This window comes from Enhydra lutris, unplaced genomic scaffold (assembly GCF_002288905.1).
Source record: "Enhydra lutris kenyoni isolate GAN:26980312 unplaced genomic scaffold, ASM228890v2 scaffoldscaffold58, whole genome shotgun sequence".
Lineage (NCBI taxonomy): Eukaryota > Metazoa > Chordata > Mammalia > Carnivora > Mustelidae > Enhydra > Enhydra lutris.
In genome coordinates, this window is record NW_019154142.1 from 7,180,223 (window position 1) to 7,207,863 (window position 27,641).

At 35.8% G+C, this 27,641-nt stretch overlaps 1 protein-coding gene across 2 annotated transcripts in view; it reads right to left on the reverse strand.

The window, feature by feature from the left end:
- The window catches only part of LOC111158338 (AFG1 like ATPase), a 236,522-nt gene that overhangs the window by 93,859 nt on the left and 115,022 nt on the right, over positions 1-27,641 (reverse strand). For both annotated transcript variants that reach the window (XM_022520315.1, XM_022520316.1), the window contains one exon: positions 7,944-8,002. In XM_022520315.1, the coding sequence (XP_022376023.1) occupies positions 7,944-8,002 (59 nt within the window). The remainder of the gene's footprint in view (positions 1-7,943; positions 8,003-27,641) is intronic.

Consider the following 27,641-nt stretch of genomic DNA (forward strand, 5'->3'; position numbering starts at 1 on the left):
GTAAAACATTTGCTATCAGATGTAATACAACGGGTAGCTGAGGATAGCAATCCCTGAGATGTAGGAAATAAACCAGGCAAGCAAGCATTACATTTCCCATGGCTTTCTTTCAGAGGCAATTTCTAGACTGTAGCACAGCAGTCTAAATGAGTTAAAGAGACAGTGACCAGAGTTTAGGGAAATTGAGGCAGTTGGGATTTGCATGAAAGAGTTCACTAAAAAAGGAAATATGCAGAGAAAGAGCTCTAGATATCTGCATAGGGAATGTCTATAATCTTTGGCTGAATATTAAATTGCACGTGCATAAGGTGAAACATCACAAGCCTGGGGAAAGAGCAATCCACACAAAGCTGGAAGACAGCATTCTGAACAGCCAGAGTAGAGAGATGTCAGTGACACTAAGGAGATTCAGTACAGAGCCTAGAAGGGTCACATGTAAAAGAAAGGCTAAAATAGTCTTAGAGTAAAGGCTACTTTAGACACATTACTGAAATTTAAAAACAAGCCTCGAAAGGATAAAGCTGATCTGCAAGAAATGTAACTACTTGCCAAAATAAACACTCAACAGCCTTAAAGGAAGTAACACTCAATATAATCACCCACAATGTCCAGCATCCAATCACAAATTATTAAATCCGCCAAGAAGCAGGAAAGTAGGACTCAAAACCAGGGGGAGAAAACCAGACCACAAAAACAAAACCAGAAATAATAGAATTAGCAGAGAAGGACATTTAACAAACTGACATCCACTTCTGGGAAGATGGAGTAGATGCCCTTTCCCTATCCCTCCTGCTCCGTACAATTGAAAATCCTGGAGATTATATAAAAAATAAACATAAAAATATACTAAAAAGTGGAAAGAAGAAAGAACAGCTAGGGATCAGCTAGGGATCTCAAGACCTGTTCAAAAGAACAGTGAGTTCTCTGCTTTTCTTCTTAATTTAAATTTTTCAGACTTGGAGCTGAAGAAGCCAGCATCTCTGAAATGCCAACGGACATAGACAAATGAAGACCCAACAAAAGTCTGCTCTCTTTAGTGAAAGGACCAGGAAAATGGCAGCATAAGAGAAGAGACAACTTTTTGACAATAACTTTTACTGCAGCAAACACTGCAGGGAAAATACATGTACTGTGGGTGACACCTCCACCCATTCCAGTCAAAAGAGGAGTCTAGAAGTATATTCTCAGAAGCTTTTAGGAGGCACTCTAACCCTCCTGCCAGTAATGTCAGAGAAGACCAAGTAGGGAACTGAAACCTCCATCCCTGCCGGTCAAAAATGAGCACCCTTTCCCATCCCTGATGACATCAATGGAACCTCTCCACCAGCAGAAACAAGGTGCATCTTCTCAACAGATGCTGAATAAAGAACCTGGGCTTCTACCTGTATCTGGCAATAAAGAGATGGTGTCTAACCTTCGTCAGAACAGTGTCCAAAAAAGCCATCTAAAACTAAAGTTTGAAGATGATAAATGGGTTCCTGGGTGACACAGTTGGCTGAGGGACCAACTCTGGATTTTGGCTTGTATCATGATCTCAGGGTCATGGGATCCAGCCATGCACTGGACTCCTTACTCAGTGTGAAGTCTTCTTGGCTCCCTCTCTCTTTGCCCCTCCCATTTGTGCTCTCCCTCTCTCTCTCTCTCTCTCTCAAATAAATAAATAAATCTTTAAAAAAAAGTGAAATAAAGATGACAAACAAATGGCCAATAAGCACATAAAAAGATGGTACACATCACTAATCACTTGAGAAATATGAATCAAAACTACAATGAGGGATGCCTGGGTAGCTCAGTTGGTCAAGCTGCTGCCTTCAGCTCAGGCCATGATCCCAGAGTCCTGGGATCGAGTGCCACATCGGGCTCCCTGCCCCGCAGGGAGTCTGCTTCTATCTCTGCCTCTGCCTGCCACTCTGCCTGCTTCTGTGTGCTCTCTCTCTCTGACAAATAAATAAATAAAATCTTTAAAAAAAAAAAAACTACAGGGGCGCCTGGGTGGCTCAGTTGGTTAAGCAACTGCCTTCGGCTCAGGTCATGATCCCGGAGTCTTGGGATCGAGTCCCACATCAGGCTCCCAGCTCCATGGGGAGTCTGCTTCTCCCTCTGACCTCCCCTCTCATGCTCTCTGTCTCTCGAATAAATAAATTAAAAAAAAAAAAAAACTACAATGAGCTACCACTTTACACCTGTTAGGGTGGCTATAATAATAATAATAATAATAATGATGACGAGTTTTGGCAAGGATGTAAAGAAACTGAAAACCTTGTGCATTGCTGGTGGGAATATAAAATGGTGCAGTTCCTAAGGAAAACATTATGGCAGTTCCTCAAAAACTTCAATATAAATTTACATACGACCTAGAAATTCAACTCCTGGGTATATATACAGAAGAATTAAAAAGACTCAAACCAATATTTGCACAGAAGTGTTCAGAGCAGCATTATTCACAAGAGTCAAAAGGTAGAATTAACCCAATGTCCATCAACAGATGAAGAGATAAACAAATTGTGGTATTACATAAAATGGAATTTTATTTCTTAAAAAGGGATGGAATTTGACACATGATACAGTATGGATGAACCCTGAAGACATTATGCTAAGTGGAAAAAGCCAGAAACAAAAGGACAAATATTATATGATTCCATTTACATAAGGTGTCTAAAAATGGCAAATTCACAGAGATAGAAAGTAGAATGGTGATGAGGAGGAGTTGGGAGTAGAAGAGAATGGAGAGTTATTATTTAATGAGTACAGAATTTCAATTTGGGAAGATGCAAAAGTTCTAGAGATGGATGGTGGTGATGGTTGTCCAACAGTGTGAATGTACTTAATGCCACCGAACTGTACATTTAAGAATGGTTAAAATAGTAAATTTTACATAACATGTACTTTACCATAATAAAAAAAGATTAAAAAAATAAGATCTAAAGTCTTACGACAAATTATGAAAATGTTCAAGATTCCAATGAAATTCATTCATACCAAAAACCAGGAAGATCTCACACGGAATGTAAAAAGACAATCAATATATGCCAACTTCAAGATGATAGAGATGTTAAAATTATCCAATAAAATTACCCTATGCATGTGCAATTGAAAGCAGACATGAAAAAAAATGCTTCAACAGGCATATGACTATGCTTGAAACAAAGGAGCTTATATTACTACTTAGTAAAAATTGTCATTAAGGGAGTGGCTCAGTGGGTTAAGCCTCTGCCTTCAGCTCAGGTCACAATCTCAGGGTCCTGGGATGGAGTCCCCATTGGGCTCTCTGCTCAGCAGGGAGCCTGCCTCCCCATCTCCCTCTGCCTACCTCTCTGCCTACTTGTGATCTCTCTCTCTCTCTCTCTCAAATAAATAAATAAATAAATGATAGTTATTTCCTAAAAATGTCATTAAGGAAGTTCTGTTCACAAGCAATATTTAATAATTTCAACTCTGCATGTAACTTACAACATAACCTCCAAATATGTAAGGTCAATGACAAAATTATCAGAGAAATGGACAAATTCACAATCATCATGAGTGACATTTTCCATGAGCTTCGTAGTACTTGATGGGAAAAAAAATAAAAATTGGAACATTATAATTAAAAATTCTAATTTAATGGGTATAATGTTTATATATACTAGCACAAACAACTATATTTGAATACTCACTATTTTTAAGAATATAGAGAGTATATGGGGTGCCTGGCTGCATCAGTCAGAAGAGCATGTGATTCCTGACCTTGGGGTCATGAGATGTCATTTTTATATAGGGTGTAAAAATTACTTAAATAAAAAAACTTTTAAAAATATTTTTAAAAAGAAGAATACAGAGAATTTTTTTTAATTGCCCACATATTAGGGCATAAAGCAAGTTTCAACAAATTTCAAAGGATTTAGGTTGCACAGACCATATCCTCCAACCACAATGCGATCAAGCACTTGTTAAGAAAATAATAACAAGGGGCTCCTGGGTGGCTCAGTTGGTTAAGCAACTGCCCTCTGCTCAGGTCATGATCCTGGAGTCTGGGATTGAGTCCCACATGAGGCTCTCTGATCGCCAGAGAGTGTTTCTCCCACTGTCCTCTCTCCTCTCATGCTCTCTCTCTCATTCTCTCTCTCAAATAAATAAGTAAAATCTAAAAAAAAAAAAAAAAAAAAAAAAGAAAAGAATAACAAAAGCATAACTAGAAAATTTTTTATGTTTGTTTGGAAATTAAGAGACATACTTCCAGGTGATTCATGGGTTAAAGTAGAAATCACAATAGAACTGAGAAAATACTTTGAACTTAACAGTGAAAATACTATCAAACTTAATGAATGTAGCTATTTAAAGGAAAATAAATAGCCTTAAATGCATTTAGGAATGAAGGTCGAAATGAGATTTTTAAAAAATTAATCTCGGGAAGTTAAAAAAAGAACATCGAAATAAACTCAAAGAAAGTGCAAGTAAGAGTGAAATAGGAGCCTCCCTACTTAAAAGGGAGTGGAAGTTATATGTAACGGTTTGTTTTTTCTTGTTTGTTTTGTTTTGCTTTGTTTTGTTTGAAGGGGTTATTCTAGGAAACTTCCTACAGGAAATGTACCTGAACACTTTATAAATCCCTTACAGTATTATGACTTTTTTCTTTTTGTAATAAATTGTGGTAAAATATACACAACATAGAATTTATTATTTTAACCCTCTTAAGTGTACAGTTCAATGCCATTAAGTACACTGACGATGTTATGCAATCATTACCACTATCTATATCCATAACTTTTTCATCATCCTAAAGAGAGACTCTACCCATGAAACAATAACCACTCATTCCCCTCTCCTCTCAGCCTCTGGTAACCTCTATTTTACTTTCTGTTTCTCTGAATATGCCTTTTCCAAGTGGAATCATATAGTATTTGTCCTTTTGTTTCTGGCTTCTCTCAAATGTTTTCAAGGTTTGTCCATAATGTAGCATATGTCAGAATTTCATTCCTTTTTTAGGGCAGAACAATAACTCATTGTTTGAATATACCACATTTTTTTTTAAAGATTTTATTTATTTATTTGACAGAGAGAGATCACAGTAGACAGAGGCAGGCAGGGAGAGAGAGAGAGAGGGAAGCAGGATCCCTGCTGAGCAGAGAGCCCGATGCGGGACCCGATCCCAGGATCCTGAGATCATGACCTGAGCCGAAGGCAGCGGCTTAACCCACTGAGCCACCCAGGCGTCCCACCACATTTTGTTTTTTAATGGCATATTAGTCTTCCTCATCATTTCTACTACCTTATGACAATATTATTATTTACTAAGAGCTTTTATAAGCTCTTGGGTTTGTTTGGTTTTTTTTTTTTGCAATACTCCAAGTAATAAATCACAAGTTCTTGTAGTGAATTAGACTTGTTATCACTTGGTTTATAGAAGAGGATATAAAAGGAAAAAATGGATTTTACACTGTACTTTTCCCAAATAAATTTCTATTTGATTTATAATCTCTTCTTTTTTTTAAATTATTTATTTATTTGTTTGACACACAGAGATCACAAGTAGGCAGAGAGGCAGGCAGAGAGAGGGGGGAAAAGCAGGCTCCCTGCTGAGCAGACAGCTCCATGCAGGGCTCAATCCCAGGACCCCGGGATCATGACCCAAGGCGAAGGTAAAGGCTTTAACCCACTGAGCCACCCAGACACCCCTATAATCTCTTTTTTTAAAAAAGATTTTATTTATTTATTTGTCAGAGAGAGCACAAGCACAGGGAGCAGCAGGCAGAGGGAGAAGCAGGCTTCCCGCTGAGCAGGGAGCTCAATATGGGGCTCAATCCCAGGACCCTGGGATTAAACCAAGATTCTCTATTTGTTTTAAGATTGACTTCTGCTAAATATCTCTCTCAGCTAGGCCAATTTGCAAGGGTAATGGTAGCATATGTAAATAGGCAAAATATCATTTAAATAAATATGAAACAACCTTTTCTTACAAGGGAAACTACATATGCCCACCAAAAAAGTTCCAGGGAAACCAGCCACAGCATATATTTATCGGGCTGTTTTGTTACATGTGAAAAGTCTTTTGAATAAATGAGACATTTTAAATATTTTCTCATCCAATCTGGTATTTAATTCCCTACAAATTTTAGTTTATGTTCAATTTCAAATTATCTCAGTTCTCAATTTCAAATTTGGATTATTTATCTCTTTAGTGTTCCTTTCTCTACAAAAAAAAAAATTAAAGGTGAAAAGGGTAAAAATTTTAAATTAAATCTGGCCAATTTAGTTGCTTATTAATGATGTTATTAAATATTAAAGTACAAAAAATTACTGGCCAAAAAATGTTTGCGGTTAAAAAAAAAAAGGTACCTACAAAGTTCCCTGAGAACCTTTAACTTGTTTCATTATGTGAGCCTTCACTCTTATATTTTATATATTTTCTGCTACACGAAGGTACTATTTTTAGCACCCATTTTCCTCAGCTTCCCTATTTATATTTTGATATCTATATCTACCAAATCACTTTGGATTCCCAGCATAGAGAAAACACTGCAGATTTACCTTCTCCCCGAATATAAAACATGAATGCAAAGGGGAAAAAAATACTAACAGCATAAATCTTCAAAGAGTACTTTGCCTTACATCTATAAATATCTCACATAAATTAAAAACGTCTGGGAACTTAAAATTGGTCAAGAAAATACATGTTTTAATTCTCCTAAGTATAGCACAGGGAATAAAGTTTGGCACCAACAACATCTTCAAAAATATTGTCTGACTATATCTTTAGAATACTTGAAGAAAAAATATTCTTCTCCTTTTTAAAAATATTTATTTATTTGAAAGACAGGGAGAGAGAACATGCACGTGTGAGCTGGGGGGAGGGGCAAAGGGAGAGGGAGAATATCTCCAGCAACTTCCCACTGAGCGCAGAAATGATGGACTCAATCCCAGGACCCTGAGATCACAACCTGAGCCAAAATCAAAAGTCCATACTCAATCAACTAGGCCATCCAGGTGCCCCATTATATGCAATGGGGCATATAATTATATGCTTTCTTCATAAGAATTTTTGAGGTTATTGGGTTTTAAAAAAATAATACAACTTTATCCCTTCTTCAGTTATATTGCTATAGACTGGGAAAAATATGTAACTGAGAATTATGGGGATTTAATTTTGGCACATATGCTTCTTTTTGGTACATTTTTGTTTGGTACTTCATTTTGCTTTGTGTTATAGATATTTGTGCATGTACTATATGCCCAACTAGAATATAAATGACTTATAAGTAAGAAAAATAGCCTATTTCATGATTGCATTACCCATCATGCTTAATGTAGCACTTTGCACATAGTAGGTTCCCAATAAATACTGGTAGGATATATAATTATTGAAAAATTGTGTAAAAAATATTTAAATTAACAGTGAAAAAGGAGGTTACTTTATTCCTAATCAGATTGTAATGAAGACTATTTCAAACTCTATGCAGTGATGATACACACATTTAAACTATTTATGTGCCTCAACTTGACATAATTTCATGATAACTTGATGGCAATCACATTTAAATATATTAGAATATTTTTGTAATAATGCTACTCTAGAATAGCAACTTTAATAGCTGAGAAAACATGTTAAAGACCATTAACCTGAAAGAAACAGAGAACACTAAACATTTTTTTCAGAAATCAATGTATAAGGTTAAACATTCCACTATAATATTTATGAGCAAACCTCAAATTAAAATTTATAAATGCAAACTATCAAATGTTTCAGTTAGACAATAATTTAGATTATATTTTATAATTCCTCCTGTGTACACATTGATGAATACTATATAAAAAAAAATTCTTTCTTCTTTAATGTCTTTGACTGTAACTATCTAGTTTCAAAATTAATTTTGCTTGAATGCAGGGCCATGGCAATGCTACAAAAGCCCTTAATTATCAGTGAATATGATATTAATCAGTGAACACAAGTAAGTGATTTTCCTTACCTTTAGGACAGCAATGAATGGTACGAAGTTAGCTCTTTGGAGTCCATTTTTATAGAGATCTGAAAGAAAAAATTGCTATTAGTTTTTTATTTAGCCTAAATCTAATGTTAGCTCATATCTCAGTCTAGAAAATAAAGCTTTCTATTTATAAAAAAGATAAACATGCAAAAGAAAAATAACCGAAATTGATTTCTATTCTGGTACTACACAAAATTCATTATATTCTTAATAAGAAGAAGAACTGACAAAATTATGAAAGAAAATCAAAAGACATTCAATCAAATTGGCTTTGAACTGCGGTTTAAAAAAAAAGTAATAAAAGAATTTGGAAGAAATCACAAATAATCCTAAGTCAATAACTCAACATCAGATATTTTTTAAAGTTCTTAATATTTCAACATATAGAATTTTACTGGGAAAGGAATTATATTGCCCTTTATCTCAATCTATAGTAAAAATTCTCAGTACACAATTAAAAATGTGTAACAAGATTAGCCTTTTAAGAAAACACATCAAAAGACAGAACTGTGCATGTATTTGTATCAAGAATACATATTTAACATAAAGGTAAATGACACTAAGGCCACTCTACTTTAAGAGAAATTACCTAAAAATTAAAATTCCATTCTCAAAAGACTATAAATTTAATAGTTATAAAATAATAAACAGCTAGTATTTTTTGCTTTAGAATATGCACGTGTCACAGTGCATGTACGTTCAGACACATGAACAAACACTGTCAAGAGCAAAGAAGTGGAAAGAGGTAGCAAATTTTAAGCTTTCCATATTTTTCTTCATTTTCTCTTTTTTTTCTTCCTAAAAAAAAAAGGACTTGGAATTTTATTCAAGAGATTGAAATGTTATTGCATATAAAGCATCCCTTTTAAAAGTAAAATCTAAAGTAATGAGATTTTTTTAAAAGAGTATAAAAATGAGAATAGTAAAAAGTCTTCTCAATAATAAAACCCGTGAATTAGGTTATGCGTCTTGATTTTTTAAAAATATGCTTTAGAGTTTCCTTCCTATATTTCCTTGTTTAGAGAAAATTTGATGACTGAGATAGACCACAACTGCCACATTTACTTATGGAAAGAAAATATGGTCATTAGGAAACATTTATTCTCTTTAGAAAAATATTCATCCTAACATCATTATAGTGTAGAATGTATTTGCAAAGCTCTTTGGTTAATTAAGGACAAGAGGCTTTAATTCAGTTACATTTAATATATTTATTTAGGGATATTACAAAAGATAAGATAATGTTGGCCAGGCTGTTGGAATTTTCAAATCCAAAATGAGATCTTTCCTTTCCTATAACCAATAACCTCAAATGAGTAAATAGGTAAAATGCAGGAAGTGGATTATTAAGTTAGATGTTTTCATAATCTTCCCTAATTATTAGGTTGTTGGGGAAGGTACAAAAAACACTACTGTATGATAAGAGTTCCCAGCCATGATTGCTAATAAGTGGTAACATTCAAAAATAAAATATTCTTATTTTATTTATTTATTTTTTAAGTAGGCTCCACACCCAACATGGGGCTTGAACTCATGACTCCAAGATCAATAGTCACATGCTCCACTAACTGAACCAGCCAGGTGTCCCAAAAAATAAGATCGTTTAAATATACTCAATGTTTACAGCAGCTTTATTTGTAATAGCCAAAAACTGGAAGCAATCCAAATGACCATCATTACATGAGTGGATAAGTAAACTGTGGCTTTTCTGTATAATGAAATATTACTTAGCAATAAAAAGTAGAAACCATACACACAACAAAAAAGATGAAGCTCAAAATAATTATGCAGAGTAAGAGGCCAGACCAAAAAAAAAAAAAAAAAGGTACATACTGTTTGATTCTAATTATATAAAACTCTAAAAAAAGCAAACTAAAGCTACAGTAACAAAGCAAATTGGTGGTTGCCTAGAGAAAGGGTCAGCAGGAAAACAATGACAAGGAGAGATGAAAATAAGGAAAGAAGAAAGTTTTGAGTGTGATGGAAATATTCATTATATTGACTGTGGTGGTGATTTCACAGATACATGCACATGCCAATATTTTGCAAATTGTACCCTTTAAATATGTGCCATTTATTGTATATCAATTATAGATTAATAAGTTCTTTTAAAATTTATTGGGGAAAATGCCAAAGTGAATATCAAAGAACACTGTGTTCATACTACACTAATGAAAGTTTATCTATATTAAGGTAACCTTTTGGTCTCACTCACAGAATAATATCTTTGTTATGGACATATAAAGCTCTGAGATGTCTAACTTAACAAATGTGTACCTTTCAGTAGGTTCATGACAATGAAAGATGTAAAAGGCCCACTTGTAATATTCTTGACTGAAAGTTTCCACTCATCAGCAAAGTTAAAATCAAATAATACCTTTCAGGCTTCAAGAGTTAATTTTTTAAGGTGTTAACTTTAAAAACACTCTGCCTTTATAAGGATATATAATCCAAACTTTATGCTCTGAGAAGTATTTTCTAAACAGAATTCTAAACAAAATTCATTTGGCTTGAAAACCTTTAGGTTTTTATAGGGCACTTAACTGAAAAAGAACTGTACTCATTAAATTGAAGAGTTTTTTTGCAATTCAAATATTATGCTAATTATCAATGCAATAGATCTCCTGAAATGTTATTTAGCTACCATTTTTTTCATAGTAGTTGTTTAATATTCTTTTTCTCAGACATAAAGATTTTATAATACATTTATATCAACATTTGTCATTGTTTACTAAATACTATTTAAAAATTCAGTAGAAGTTCTTGCCTACAATTTTTTAATGATCTCTAAACAGAGTTAAATGAGCACTTGGTCATATAAGAGAGAGTACTGAAATTACGGCACATTCATTTTTCAAGACTGGTAATAAAGACTTCTACATTCTCCACAGTGAATAACTATAATAATACTTACAGATGAAATACATGCAAAGAGGATTTTTAAAGGAATTACAAGGACCTAAATACTTCGGAGATATACATGGATATACAGATTTTCTTCCTTAAAAATCCAAGCATTGCAGAAGAGGTTATATACAAAAACATAATGGTAAACACATATCAAAACCACTAATAAATATGCGAAGAATAAGGAGAAAGAAATTCAAACACATCCCTAAACAATTAAGCAAAACATGAAAGAAATACAAGGATCAGAGGACATCTTTAGAAACAATCACAAAACAAATAACAAATTGACAATAAATACATATCCATCAATAAACTACTTTGAATGTAAATGTACTAAATGCTCTCCAATCAAAAGACATAGGGTGACAGAACGTAAAAAAAAAATCAAGATCCATCTATATGCTGCCTACAAGAGACTCATTTCAGACCAAAAGATATTTGCAGATTGAAAGTGAGGGGATGGAGAAACAGCAATCATGCAAATGGATGGCAAAAGAAGTCCAGAGTAAAAAAAATACTTATATTGCACAAAACAGACTTTAAAACAAAAGACTATAACAAGAGACACAGAAAGACACTATATACTAACAAAAGGGGTAATCCAACAAGAAGATATAATGATTGTAAATATTTATGCACCCAACAGAGAAGCACCCAAATACATAAAACAGTTAATATTAAAAATAATAACAATAACAAAATTAAAGGAACTAATTGATAACAATACAGTAACAGTAGGGGACCTTAACACCTCACTTACATCAACGGACAGACCACCTAAACAAAAAATTAACAAGGAAACAATGGCTTTGACTGACACACTGGACCAGATAGATTTAACAGATATATTCAGAAGATTCCATTCTAAAATAGTAGAAATACTTTCTTTTCTTTTTTTTAAAAGATTTTATTTATTTATTTGATAGAGATCACAAGTAGGCAGAGAGGTAGGCAGAGAGAGAAGGGGGGGGAAGCAGACTCCCTGCTGAGCAGAGAGCCTGATTCGAGACTCGATCCCAGAACCCTGAAATCATGACCTGAGCTGACGGCACAGGCTTTAACCCACTGAGCCACCCAGGCACCCCTACCTTCTTTTCAAGTGCACATGGAACATTCTCCAAAACAGATCTTATTTTAGCTCACAAAACAAACCTCAACAAATTCAAGAAGATTAAAGTCATACCATGAATCTTTTGGGATGACAAGGCTATAAAACTAGAAGTCAACAACAAGAAAACATCTGGAAAGACCAAAAATACATGGAAGTTAAATAACCTGCTACTAAACAATGAATGAGTAAGCCAGGAAATAAAAGAAGAAATAAAAAGTACATGGAAACAAATGAAAATGAAAATACAATGGTCCAAAACCTTTAGGATGCAGTAAAAGTGGTCATAAGAAGAAAATTTATAGCAACACAGGCCTCCCTCAAGAAGAAAAATCTCAAACAACCTAACTTTGCATCTAAAGGAGCTATAAAAAGAACAAGCAAAATATAAAACCACCAGAAGGAAGGAAAAATAAAGATTAGAGTAGAAATAAATGATATAGAAACTAAAAAACAAAACAAAACAAAAAACAATAGAACAGATCAACAAAACTAGAAGCTGGTTCTTTGTAAAAAATCAACAAAATTGAGAAACCCCTAGCCAGACCTATCAAGAAAAAAAAGAATAAGGACTCAAATAAAATCACAAATGACAGACAAAAAATAACAACCAATGCCACAGAAACATAAACAATTATAAGAGAATATTATGACAAACTATATGCCAACATATTGGCCAACCTAGAAGAAAAGGATAAATTCCTAGAAACATATAAACTACCAAAACTGAAACAGGAAGAAATAGACGATTTGAATAGACTGATAACCATCAAAGAGATGGAATCAATAATCAAAAAACTCCCAACAGACAAAAGTCCTGGACCAGAAGGCATCACAGGCAAATTCTACCAAACATGTAAAGATGAGTTAATACCTATAATTCTCAAACTATTCCAAAAAATATGAAAGGAAGGAAAACTTCCAAATTCATTCTATGAGCCCAGCATTACTTTGATACCAAAACCAGATAAAAACATCACAAAAAAGAGAACAAGCCAATATATTTGATGAACACAGGTGCAAAAATCCTCAATAAAATACTAGCAAACTGAATCCAACAACACATTAAAAAAATCATTCACAATGATCAAGTGGGATTTATTCCTGGATTGGAAGGGTGATTCAATATTCACGAATCAATCAATCTGATATATCACAACAATAAGAGAAAGGATAAGAACTATATGATCATTTCAATAGATGTAGAAAAAGTGTTTGACAAAGCAGAACATCAACTCATGATAAAAACTCTCAACAAAATAGGTTTAGAGGGAACAGATCTCTCTCTTTTTTTTAATATTTTACTTATTTATTTGACAGAGAGAGCAATCACAAGTAGGCAGAGAGGCAGGCGGGGGGGAGGACGGAGGAAGCAGGCTCCCCGCTGAACAGAGAGCCCGATGTGGAGCTCAATCCCAGGACCCTGAGATCATGACCTGAGCCGAAGGCATAACCCACTTAAACTACCAAAACTGAAACAGGAAGAAATAGACGATTTGAATAGACTGATAACCATCAAAGTTATCAAAGTGGCTTAACCCACTGAGCCACCGAGGTGCCGCAAGAGGGAACATATCTCAACACGATAAAGGCCATATATGAAAGACCCCACAGTAAACATCATTCTCAATCAGGAAAAACTGAGAGCTTTTCCCCTAAGGTCAAGAACAAGACAAAGATGTACACTCTGACCACTTATATTCAACAGAGTACTGGAAGTCCAAGCAATAATATAGCAAAAAGAAATAAAAGGCATTGAAATTGGTAAGAAAGAAGTAAAACATTCATTATTTGCAAATGACATGATACTATACATAGAAACCCCAAAAGACTCCACCAAAAACCTGCTAAACTGTTAAATTCAGTAAGGTTGCAGGATCTACTGAAATTTGTTGCATTTCTATACACCAAAAATGAAGCAGCAGGAAGAGAAATTAAGAAAACAATCCTATTTACAACTGCACCAAAAACAGTAAGATACCTAGGAATAAACCTAACCAAAAAAGTAAAAGACCTGTTCAAATAAATTGAAGAAGACATACAAAAAATGGAAAGACATTTCATGCTCATAGACTGGAAGAAAAAATATTGTTAAAATGTCTATACTACCCAAATCTACATATTTAATGCAATCCCTATCAAAATACCAACAGCATTTTTCAGAGAACCAGAACAAACAATTCTAAAATTTGTTTGGAATCACAAAAGACCCCAAATAGTCAAAGCAATCTTGAAAAAGAAAAGCAAAGGTGTAGGCATCACAATTCCAGACTTCAAGTTATATTACAAAGCTGTAGTAATCAAAACAGAATGGTACTGGCCCAAAAGTTGACATACGGATCAACAGAAGAGAATAGAAAACCCAAAAAGGAACCCACAACTATATGGTCAGATACTATTTGACAAAGGAGGAAAGCATATTCAATGGGGAAAAGACAGTCTCTTCAACAAATGGGGTTGGGAAAACTGGACAGCAACACGCAAAAGAATGAAACTAGACCACTTTCTTATACCATTCACAAAAATAACTTCAAAATGGATTAAAAACCTAAATTTGAGACCTGAAACCATAAAAATCCTAGCAAAGAACAAAGGCAGTGACTTCTTTGACATTGGCCTTACCAACATTTTTCTACCTCTGTCTTCTGAGGCAAGAGAAACAAAAACAAACTACCAGAACCACATCAAAATAAAAAGCTTCTGCATGGCAAAGGAAACAATAAAACTAAAAGAAAAACTATGGAATGGGAGAAGATATTTGCAATGACATGCCTGATAAAGAGTTAAGATCCAAAATACATAAATAACTAATACAACACAACACCCAAAAACCAAATAATCAAATTTAAACATGGTCAAAATATACACACAGACATTTCTCCAAAAAGATATCAGATGACCAGCACACACATGAAAAGGTGTTCAATATCACAGTGATGTACAAATCAAAACTTCAATGAGATATCACCTCACAGCTGTCAAAATGGCTAAAATCAACAACACAAGAAACAACAGGTGTTGGTAAGAATGTGGAGAAAAGGGAACCCTCGTGCACTGTTGGTGGGAATGCAAACTGGTACAACCACTGTGGAAAACAGTATGGAGGTTCTTCAAAAAATTAAAAATAGAACTACCCTATAATCCAGCAATCACACTACTGGGTATCTACCCAAGGAATATAAAAACATTAATTCAAAGGGATACATGCGTCCCTATGTTTACAGCAGCATTATTTACAATAGCCAAGAAATGGAAGCAGCCCAAGTGTCCATCAATTGATGAATGGATAAAGAAGATGTGGCATATATACAGAATGGATTATTATTCAGCCATAAAAAATATGAAATCTTGCCATTTGCAATGACATGGATGGAGCCAATGAGTATAATGCTAAACGGAATAAGTCAGAGAAAGACAAATACCCTATGATTTCATATATATGTAGAATTTAAGAAACAAAACAAATAAGCAAAGGGAGAAAGAGACAAATCAAGAAACAGACCCTTAATTACACAGAACAAACTGATGGTTACCAGAGGGGAGGGAATTGGGGGGATGGGTTAAATAGGTGATGGAGAGTAAAGAGTACACTTGTCATTATGAGCACCTAAGCACCTGGTGATATTTGGAATTGTTGAATCACTACATTGTACACCTGAAACTAAAATAACATTATATGTTGACAAACTGGAATTAAAATAAAAACCTAAAAAACAAATTCAAGTGTCAAAACTAACAAGGTGTAATGCTTATTTATATAAGTACGTGTCTGTCGAGAGAAAGAAAACTTTCAAGATTGATAATTAGAAGGAGTTTTCCTTTTAACACAATGAGATACTACCACACACCAGTCAGAATGGCTAAAATTAACAAGTCAACAACAAATGTTGGCAAGGATGCTGACAAAGGGGAACCCTGTTACACTGTTGGTGGGACTGCAAGCTGGTGCAACCACTCTGGAAAACAGTATGGAGGTTCCTCAAGAAGCTAAAAATATTATCATTTTATTTTCATTTCAATATACTTTCATGAATTCCTACATATAGTTATGCTGAAATGAGTGCTGAAGACAAAAGATAAATAAAAAAGGGAACTAGGATTTACAGAATACTGATTAGGAGCCAGGCAATTCACCAGGCAATGTATACAAATCACAGTAATACTACAAAGCAGATACTTCTACCTCCCTTTTACAGGAAAAGAGACTGATCCTCATAGTTTCAGATAATTTGCCAAATTTCCAGCCAGTAATAGGTATACCTAGGAGTCAAGGTCTTGAATGATGTTAAAACTTGTGGACTTCTTCAGAACCATGTTCTGTTCGGCTTATCACAGCCGACAGACACAACCAGATTATAACCACGATTCAAGGTAAAAAGGGACAGAGGTATAAATATAATACACAGAGCAAGAAGCTATTCATTTTATCATGGTTCAAAGGCAGCTTTACAGAGGTAACAGTGGCACTAGACCACCTTGGAAAAATAAGCAGGGTGCCACCCAGCAGAGAGGAAGGAAGAATATTCTAGGCACAAGAGTCAGTATGAGTTCATGACTCTACTTTCTTTTCTAATAGTATACAGTCTATCGTTCAAATAACACATTCTGAATCAAACTTTCTTAAACCCGCCATGCTTGACAAACTTTTAGAGTGGCCCTCCCTAAACCCCAGACCTGATATTATACTTAGGTGTAAACATTGGACACCAGGATCAAAGGACAGTTATCCCCGAGAATAGGAATCAAGTGCAGTGAATTCTACAGTTGCCCCAGCTTAGTGCCTGGGCAAAGGTGACAGCACTCTGCTCAGAGAGGGGGAGCCCAGGCAGCATCTGGCAGCCTTCCTGAATGGAGATGGATGAGAGTCCTGGGAGGACAAAGCAAGTAGAGTTCCCAGGGCAGAGTACCAGAGAAAAGAAAGCTGCCTAGCAAAAAAGCTCTGGGGATCTGCTAAAGGTCCCTAATGAGTCCTCAATGAAGTACTAATCAGACATGTGTGGAAGGAAACTATCGAAAGCCAGGCAAAAAAGATATCTGGGAGTACTAGAGAAAACCACCATTGGGGCTCACACATGCCTGTCTCCACCAGTCAGATTGGAAAACCTCATAATTCATGGGGTACTGGGTAGAGTACTCACCTCACCAGTGAGAAAAACTAGTCTGAGACTAAATGCTGCTCTGTCCTGCTATACAAAGCTTCAGACAATAGCCCCCAAAATCATACCAATTCTAAGAATGGGAACGAAGCTCAGAAGTATTTATAGGAATACAAAACTCTCTAGCACTCAACACAGTAAAAATTACATTGTCTGACATCCAATAAGAAATGATGAAAGCATGCAAAGAAAAAGGAAAATAAGGCCCATAATGAGGAGAAAAAGCAATCAATAGAAACAGACCTAGGATTGACACAGATAATAAATTTAGAAGACAAGTACATTACAGTTATTGCTACATTCCATGTGTTCAAGCAGCATGAAGAAAGATTTTCCCAATCAAATAGAGTCATGGAAAATATTTTTTTTAAAAAACCCTAAGATGAACTTTTTTTAAAATTAACATATGATGTATTATTTGCCCCAGGGTTACAAGTCTGTGAGTCATCAGTCTTACACAATTCACAGCACTCACCATAGCACATACCCTCCCCAATGCCCATAACCCAGCCACCCTATCCCTCCCCTCTCCCTGCAGCAACCCTAGTTTGTTTCCTGAGATTAAGAGTCTCTTATGGTTTGTCTCCCTCCCCAGAACTTTTAGAGATGAAAACAGTATGTGGAATGAATAATATGCTGGCAAGGAATAACAGTAGATTACACAGTGCAGAAAAAAAAATCAGTGAACTTGAAGATAACTGCAGCAGAAGCTAGCCAAAATGAAGCATTGAGAGAAACAAAAGGTAAGAAAACGTAAGACAGAATAAGTGAGCAGCGGTGCAACTTTAAGCAACCTAATACCTGTGTAACTGCATTACCCAAAGGAGAGAAGAGTAGAGGATATTAAAAAACTTGAAGAAATAATGGTCAAAATGTTGCCAAGTTTGATGAAAACTATAAACCCACAGATCTTCTTTGCTCTATGAGGCCCAAGCACAACACCAAGGCATATTATAGTCAAACTGCTTAAAAATGGTAATTAAAGGAAAACAAAAGTCCTAAAAGCAACCAGAGAAAAAAAGGTACATTAAATATAGAGAAATAAGGATAAGGATGACAGCACCTTCTCACTGGAAACCAATGTAAGCCAGAACACAGTGAAGGAATACCTTTAAAGGACAATGGAAAAAAAAAGAAAAACCGTCAACAAAGAATTCTATCCTGAGCCAAAGTATCTTTTTTTTTTTTTTAAGATTTTATTTATTTATTTGACAGACAGAGATCACAAGAAGGCAGAGAGGCAGGCAGAGAGAGAGAGGAAGGGAAGCAGGCTCCCTGCTGAGCAGAGAGCCCAATACGGGGCTCGATCCCAGGACCCTAAGACCATGACCCGAGCTGAAGGCAGAGGCTTAACCCACTGAGCCACCCAGGTGCCCCCAAAGTATCTTTAAAAATACAGACTTCTGGGCCACCCGAGTGGCTCAGTCAGTTAAGTGTGTTAACTCTTGCTCTGCTCTGGGACTCTTGCTCTCAGCTCAGGTCTTGATCTTAGGGTCATGAGTTCAAGCCCCAATTCAGGCTCCACACTGGGCACAAAGCCTCATTTGGGGGGGGGCGAATCAGGGGGGAGACAAAACATGACACACAGGGACTCCCGGAAACAAATAGAGGGTTTTAGAAGGGAGGGGGGTTGGGGGATGGGTGAGCCCAGGGATAGGTATTAAGGAGGGCATGGATTGCATGGAGCACTAGGTGTTATATGCAAACAGTGAATCATGGAACACTACATCAAAAACTAATGATGTACTACTGTATGGTCACTAACATAACACAATAAAAATTAAAGTTAAAAAATGCAAAACAAAATAAATGAAAAATAAAAATAAAACAATAGAAAAAGATTTTTTGTGACATTTAAAAGCTGAAAGAATTCATCACCAGAATACCAGAACTACAAAAATCTTTTTTTTTTAAAGATTTTATTTATTTATTTGACAGACAGAGATCACAAGGAGGCAGAGAGGCAGGCAGAGAGAGGAGGAAGCAGGCTCCCCGCTGAGCAGAGATCCCGATGCGGGGCTCAATCCCAGGACCCTGGGATCATGACCTGAGCCGAAGGCAGAGGCTTTAACCCACTGAGCCACCCAGGTGCCCCCAGAACTACAAAAATCTTAAAAAGAAGTCCTCCGCCAAAAAAATATTAGATGAAACCCCATAATACACAGAGGAATTAAGAGCAACAGAAATGGCAATTATGGGTAAATATGAAACTTTATTATTGTTATCTAAATGCTTCTTTTTTTTTTTAAAGATTTTATTTATTTACTTGACAGACAGAGATCACAAGCAGGCAGAGAGACAGGCAGATAGAGAAGGGGAAGCAGGCTCCCTGCTGAGCAAAGAGCCCAATGCGGGGCTCGATTCCAGGACCCTGGGATCATGACCTGGGCTGAAGGCAGAGGCTTTAACCCACTGAGCCACCCAGGCACCCGTAAATCCTTTTTTAAAAAAGATTTTATTTATTTGTTTATTTGTTTGTTTATTTATTTATTTATTTGAAAGAGAGAGAGAAAGCATGAGGAGGTGTGCAGAGGGAGAGAGAGGAGAGCAGGGAGCCTGATACAGGGCTCGATCCCAGGACCCTGGGATCATGACCTGAGTCAAAGGCAGACACTTAACTAACTGAGCCACTCAGGTACCCCTAGTCCTTTTTTAAAAAAGATTTTTAAGTAATCTCTACACCTAACCTGGGTCTCAAATTCACAACCCTGAGATCATGAGTTCCATGCTTTTTCAAATGAGCCAGCCAGATGACCCCTATCTAAATCCTTTAAAAAGATAACTATTTAGGGGAGCCTGGGTGGTTCAGCTGGTTCAGAGGCAGACTCCTGGCTTGGCTCAGGTCATGATCTCAGGGTCAGGAGAGAGAGGAGCCCCCACCAGACTCCATATTCAGTGCAGAGTCTGGTTATGCCTCTCCCTCCTCCTCTGCCCCTCCAAGCCCCACCTCCCCCACCACTTGCGTTTTCTAATAAATAAAATCTTTAAAAAAAGTAAATAAATAAGGGTGCCTGGGTGGCTCAGTTGGTTAAGTGTCTGCCTTCAGCTCAGGTGGTGATCCCAGGGTCGGTCCTAGGATTAAGCCCTGCATTGGGCTCACTGCTCGGCAGGAAGCTTGCTTCTCCCCCTCTCTCTGCCCCTCCCCTCTGCTCCTGCTCACATGCTCTCTCTCTCAAATTAAAAAAAAAAAAAAAAAAGAATTTAAAAAAAATTTTTAAAAAGGTAACTATTTAAAGCAAATATAACAGTATATTTTGGCATGTATAACATGGGTGTATTAAAAATGGGTGCATACTGGGGCACCTGGGTGGCTCTGTGGGTTAAGGCCTCTGCCTTCAGCTCAGGTCATGATCCCAGGGTCCTGGGATCAAGCCCCGCATCAGGCTCTCTGCTCAGCAGGGAGCCTGCTTCCTCCTCTCTCTGCCTGCCTCTTCTGCCTGCCTGTGATTTCTGTCAAATAAATAAAAAAAAATCTTTAAAAAGATAAAAAATAAATAATTAAATAAATAAATAAAAATGAGTGCATACTGTTAAAAGTAAGCTTCTTACACTATACTAGAAGTGGTATAATATCACTTAAAGGTAGACTGATAAAGTTTTATACGATAATCCCCAAAGCAAACCATAAAACCTTTTCTAAAAACCTCATAAAAGTGAAATTATAGAGTATATGTTATTTTGTATAAGGCTTCTTTAACTCGGCCTGTTTCTGAAATGTACCCATGTTGTTATGTGTTTATCCCTTTTTATTGCTGAGTAGTGTTCCGTTTTATTCATATGTTACAAATTCTTTATCCATCCTCTGACTGACGAAAACCTGAGTTGTTTCCAGTTACTGGCTATTATAAATAAAGCTGCTAGAACCATCCTTTTTTTTTTTTAATGTTCACTTAGTCTATATGTTAACTGATAGAACCATTCTTGTACAAATTTTTTTGTCAACTTTTTTTCTTCCCATTTCTGTGGGTAAATATCTAGGAGTTTAACTGTTGGGTCATAGGGTTAGAAGTAAGTTTAATTTCATAAGAAAATGTCAAACATTTTTCAAAGTATCTTACACTCTGCATTGCCATCAACAGTGTAGGAGAGTTTTAGTTGCCCCACAGCTTAATCAGTAGTGGGTTTTGCAAGTCTTTTTAATTTGAGTCATTGTGGTGAGTACATATTATGATGTTTCACTGTGCTTAATTTGCATTTGCCTGATGACTATTTAAGCTGGTATTTTTGCATGTGTTTCCTAGCCAAAAGAAGTACCTGTTTAAAAATTGGGCCCAATTCTTATTAGGTGGTTTATTATTGGCTTTTAAGAATTCTTTGTATAAAAAAAAAAAATTCTTTGTATATTCTGGATTCTATTCCTTTGTCAAATATGAGATTTACAAATATTTTTTCCCAGTCTGTGGTTTGCCCATTCATTTTCTTAAGGTGCTTTTAAAAGGAGCAGCAGTTTTTAATTTTGTTGAAATCTAATTTATCATTTTTTTATAGTATTGCTTTCTAGGATTTGTTTAAGAAATCTTTGCCTTCCCCCAAATCATGAAAATATACTTCAATGTTTTCCTCAAAAAGCTTTATAGTTGTTTTTTTTTTTGACTTAGGTCTATGATCCATCTCAAATTAATTTTTATCATATTTGAGGTAGGGGTCAAAGTTCATTTTTTCCCATAATGATATCCAGATATTCCAGCATCATTTTTTCCCCCAACAGACTGTCCACTGCCTTTGTCAAAAAGTCAAATTATTAGATAAGTAGTATCTGTTTCTGAGCTCTCCATTCTCCATTCCAATCATTAAACTCCACTGATTAATTTTTCTATCCTATGCCAATACCACACACCTTCATTTTTTATAGATTTCTAGTAAGTCTTGAAACTGTTTGCCCTTCAGCTTTGTTGTTCTTTAAAAAAAAAAAACAAACAAAAAAAACAATGCAGGGGCGTGGTGGGGACGCCTGGGTGGATCAGTCAGTTAAGTGTCTGCCTTTGGCTCAGGTCATGATCCCAATGTCCTGGGATCCAGTCTCAAATCAGGCTCCTTGCTCAGTGGGGAGCCTGCTTCTCCCTCTGTCTACTACTCCCCCTGCTTGTGCAGCTCTCTCTCACTCTCTAACAAATAAATAAATAAAATCTTAAAAAAAATTTTTTCTTAAATAGACTCCGTACTCAACATGGGGCTTAAACTCACTGTCTTGAGATTAAGAGTCATGTGCTCTACCAACTGAGCCAGCCAAGTGTCCCAACTTTATTCTTTTTAGACTGTTTTGTTTACTCAAGGTATTTTTCATTGCCATATAAAACTTGTCAATTTGGGGCACCTGGGTGGCTCAGTGGATTAGGCCTCTGCCTTCGGCTCAGGTCATGATCTCGGGGTCATGGGATCGAGCCCCCAGTCAGGCTCTTTGCTCAGCGGGGAGCCTGCTTCCCCCCCGCCCCGCTGCCTGCCTCTCTGCACACTTGTGATCTCTGTCTGTCAAATAAATAAATATTTTTTTTAAACTTGTCAATTTCTACCCCCCCCAAACAAAGCATACCGGGGTTATGATTATGATTGCACTGAATCTACCAATCAATTTAAGAGGAAGTGACATTTTCTCTAATACTGAATGCTCCAATCCAAGAAAATAGTGTATCATTCCATTTATTTATGTCTTTAATTTCTCCCAGCAATGTTTTCTAATTTTCAGTTTAGAGAGGTATTACAGGTTTTCTGTTAAACCTATTTCTAATTACTTTATGCTTTTGATGATATTATTAAAAATCTGGGGGTTTTATTCCATTTCCCAATGCCTTGCTGATTTTTGTACACTAACCATATGACCTGTGACTGTGCTAAATTCACATGGTAGCTCTATGAGCTTATTTGAAGATTTTAAAGATATTTCTATATAAACAGTGTCCTCTGTAAAAATAGATCATTTTATTCCTTTTTTCCCATTCCATGTTTTTTTTCTTTCCCTTATTTCAGTTACTAGGGCCTCTGGTATTATGTTGACCAGAAGTGGAAAGAGTAAGCATCCTTGTCTTGCTCCTGGTATGAGAGGGAGGGAAGAATGTCCAATATTTCACCATTAAATACACTTACTGGTTTTGGTGGATGGTTCTGATAGATGTTCTTTATCAAATTAAGCTTTTTCTAGGGGCACCTGGGTGGCTCAGTGGGTTAAACGGCTGCCTTCAGCTCAGGTCATGATCTCAGGGTCCTGGGATCGAGCCCCATATCGGGTTCCCTGCTCAGTGGGGAGTCTGCTTCTCCCTCTCCCTCTCCTGCTCTCTCACTTACGCTCTCTCTCAAATAAATGAATAAAATCTTTAAAAAAAAAAATTAAGTTTTTTCTATTCCTAGTTCATTGGTTGATTGTTTTTTTAGTAAAATGCTAGCCCTAGCATTTAATAATGAATGTGAGCTAGATCTTGTCAAATGTTTTTTCCATAATTGTTGAGGTATTATTTTTCTCCTTTATTCTGTTAATACAGATGACACTGATTGATTCTCAAATTTTATTTTTATTTTTTTTAAGATTTTATTTATTTATTTGACAGAGAGAGATCACAAGTAGGCAGAGAGGCAGGCAGAGAGGGGGAAAGCAGGCTCCCCGCCGAGCAGAGAGCCCGATGTGGGGCTCAATCCCAGGACCCTGAGATCATGACCTGAGCCGAAGGCAGAGGTTTAACCCATTGAGCCACCCAGGCACCCTGATTCTCAAATTTTAAAATAATGTTGCATTCATAGAATAAACCCCAAATAGTCATGATGTATTATTATCCTTTTTTTTATATGCTGCTGAATTTGCTTTGCTAATATTTTGTTAATTATTTTTATGTCTATGTTCTTGAGAAATATTATCTTGTTAGTTTTCTTTCTTTGGAATGCCTCAGTCCACTTTTGCTGTTATGGCTACACTGAACACATAACAGGAGTTGGGAAATGTTTCCCATTCTTCTGTTTTCTGAAAGCGTTTATGTTAAGACTGCAGCTCTTTCTTCCTTAAGTGTTTGACAGAATTCATCAGTGAAACCATCTGGGCCTAAATTTTTGGTGAGAAAGTTTTTATAACAAATCAGATTTCATTAAAAACTGTATGGATATTCAGGGGCGCCTGGGTGGCTCAGTGGGTTAAAGCCTCTGCCTTCGGCTCAGGTCATGAACCCAGGGTCCTGGGATGGAGCCCCGCAACGGGCTCTCTGCTCAGCAGGGAGCCTGCTTCCTCCTCCTTCTCTGCCTGCTTCTTTGCCTACTTGTGATCTATCAAATAAATAAATAAAATCTTTTTAAAAAAACCTATATGGATATTCAGATTTTCTGTTTCATTTTGTGTCAGTCTAGCAAATTTTATTTTTTCATAACTTTGTCCGTTTCATCTAAGGTGTGACATTTGTAGTCATGAGTTCACAATATTCTTCTGGTTATCCTTTAAATATTTATAATCCTTCTTTCATTCTTAATATTGGTCATTTGTCTATTTTTTTCTTGATCAGTATAGTCAAAGGTTTTAGAATTTCATTCATCTCAAAAAACTTAGTTTGGTGTTTGTTAAATTTTACTATTGCTTGTTTTCTAATTTCATTGGTTTCTACTCTTACCTTTATTTTTCCTTCCTTCCTTCTACTTACTTTTAATTTGCCCTTCTAGGTTCTTTTTTCTCCTTTTTTTAAATTGATATAATTGACATCTAACATTATATACTAGTTTCAAGTGTCTAACATAATGACTTGGTATTTGTATATATTGCAAAATGATCACTCAAAATAATTCTATCATCCACCACCAGCTACAATTTTTTTCCTATGGTAAGAACTTTAAGATCTACTCTCTTGGAAACTTTCAAACACACAATACAGTATTATTAACTATAGTCATCGTGTTCTACATTACATCCCCAGGACTTATTTATAACTGGAAATTTGTACCTTTTGACCACCTTCACCCATTTTGTCCACCCTCCCTCTGTGGGAACCATCAATTCCTTCTCTGCATCTATCAGTTCAGTCTCCAGAAGTGGAATTGCTAGAGCATATGGTAGTCTATTTTTAATTTTTTGAGGAGTCTCCAAGTTTTCCATCATGGCTGCAAAAATTTACATTCCTATTAACGGCACACAAGGGTTCCCTTTTATCTACATCCTCACCAAACCTTGCTATTTTTTGTCTTTTTGATAATAACCATTCTCAGAAGGGTGAGGTGACAACTCATTGTGGTTCTGATTTGAATTTCCCTGACAGTTAGTGATGCTGAGCTCCTTTTCCTGTTGGCCAGCTGTGTATCTTCCTTGGAAAAATGTCTATTTAGATCCTCCTGCCCACTTCTTAATCAGATTGTGGTTTTTTGCTATTGAGTTATAAGAGTTCTTTCTATATTTTGGATATTAAACCCTTATCAAATATATGATTTGCAAAGATTTTCTCCCATTTGGTAGGTTGCCTGTTGGCTTCTTTTTTTTTTTTCTTTTTTTTTTTAAGATTTTATTTATTTATTTGACAGACAGATCACAGGTAGGCAGAGAGAGCAGAAGGGAAGCAGGCTCCCTGCTGAGCAGAGAGCCCGATGCGGGGCTCGATCCCAGAACGCTGGGATCATGGCCTAAGCAGAAGGCAGAGGCTTTATCCTACTGAGCCACCCAGGCGCCCCTGCCTGTTGGCTCCTTAGGGTCACTGATTTTATTTTATTTTATTTTATTTTAAGATTTTATTATTTGACAGAGAGAGATCACAAGTAGGCAGAGAGGCAAGCAGAGAGAGAGAGAGAGGGAGGAGGAAGCAGGCTCCCTGCCTAGCAGAGAGCCCGATGCGGGACTCGATCCCAGGACTCTGAGATCATGACCTGAGCTGAAGGCAGAGGCTTAACCCACTGAACCACCCAGGCAGCCCAAGGTCACTGATTTTAGAGACTTTTTTCTTTTAAAAAAAATTTTTTAACTACAAATTTTCCTCAAAGAACTGTTCTGTTTAGTAACATCTTAAAAATTTCAATGTTACACTTTCATTTTCTTTTGCTTCAAAACATTTTCTCATTTTCATTGTGATTTCTTATTTAATCCATGGATTAGTTAGTTACATGTATTATTTAATTTGCAAATACCTGAGAGTTTTCTGGATATCTCATTGATATTCACATTTAATTTAATTCTACTATGGTCAGAATCATTCTATATGATTTCAAACTTTATTTATTTGTTGAGACTTGGTTTATGGCCCAGCATATGTTCAGTCTTGGTGAACATACAATGTGTACTTAGAAAGAAAGACTGAATTCTGCAGTTACTGGGTTTAATGTTCAATAAGTACTAATTAGGTCAAACAGATGATTATCTGTATCTTTATAAATTTTTGTTCATTCAACCACTTTAGGAGGGATGTTCAAATTTCCAACTATGATTATTCAATTGTCTAGTTCACTCATAAATTCTGTTTTGCTTCGTTTAATTTGAAGATGTGTTATTTGGCGTATACATTTAAGATTGTCATGGCTTTCTAATAAACAGACTTTTATCATTATGAAATGTCATTCTTAATCTCTAGTAATACTTGTTTTGACATTTACATTTTTGGAGTTTTGGATGAAACTTAGAATTTACAGATTTATAAAAGTATTTATAGAACTTATAAAACCACAAGTACAGATCTCACATAGACTTTACACATACTAGATAATGTTTAACTATCTGTTCTTCACAAAACATCTGAGTTAAATATAAAATTAACATTTATATTATTTAGTTTACTTTTTTCCTTTCTTAGTTCTTTCTTTTTATTTTTTCCTTCCTTTTTAATCATTGCCCATCAATTTAAAGCAACAAATAAAACTAAATTTATTCTAGAGAGGTTATGTACCACCACTACCATGACCATAAGAGCTTTTTTTTTTTTTAAATGCCAGTAATGTGTTTGGTCGTACACAAAAAATCAGAAAGAAAAGTTAGGGTGATCTACACATCTATTATTATTGACGTTGTGTTAGTGCATATATCCTTAGTTAATATTTTCAATGAAAACTGCTATAGAGATGATGGCAGGAAGATGAAATCCTTCTAATCAATCCTACAAATAGTCCTGTAAATTAAATCTACTTTTTATTTAAATAAAAATTACCAGCCCCTCACTTTAGATATCCTACAACATTTTAAAGGATACGATCCCCTGTTAGAGTGATAATGGGAATCCAAGGAAATTACAGGCACCATGAAAGAGAAACTTCACAAAATGTTACATAAAATCTTTATTACAAAAATACTACCATCCATATACTTACATATTTATTTTTGGTAAAGTTAAACATCAATAAAGTAGTTTTTCATACCTAAGCTTCTTTTTCTAGCGGAAGTCAATAGATTTAAATATCATGACTTAAGTGTTCAATGACAGAACAGAGCATCTATATTTCCGGGTACCTTTTATGCATGAAGACTATCCAAAATGAGCCAGGCAAAAATTAGTGGCAGAGACTCCAACTCTCCTGTTAACTTTTAGAACCATCTATTTCATTATCTAGTGTGAGTGGCTGAGGCTTAGT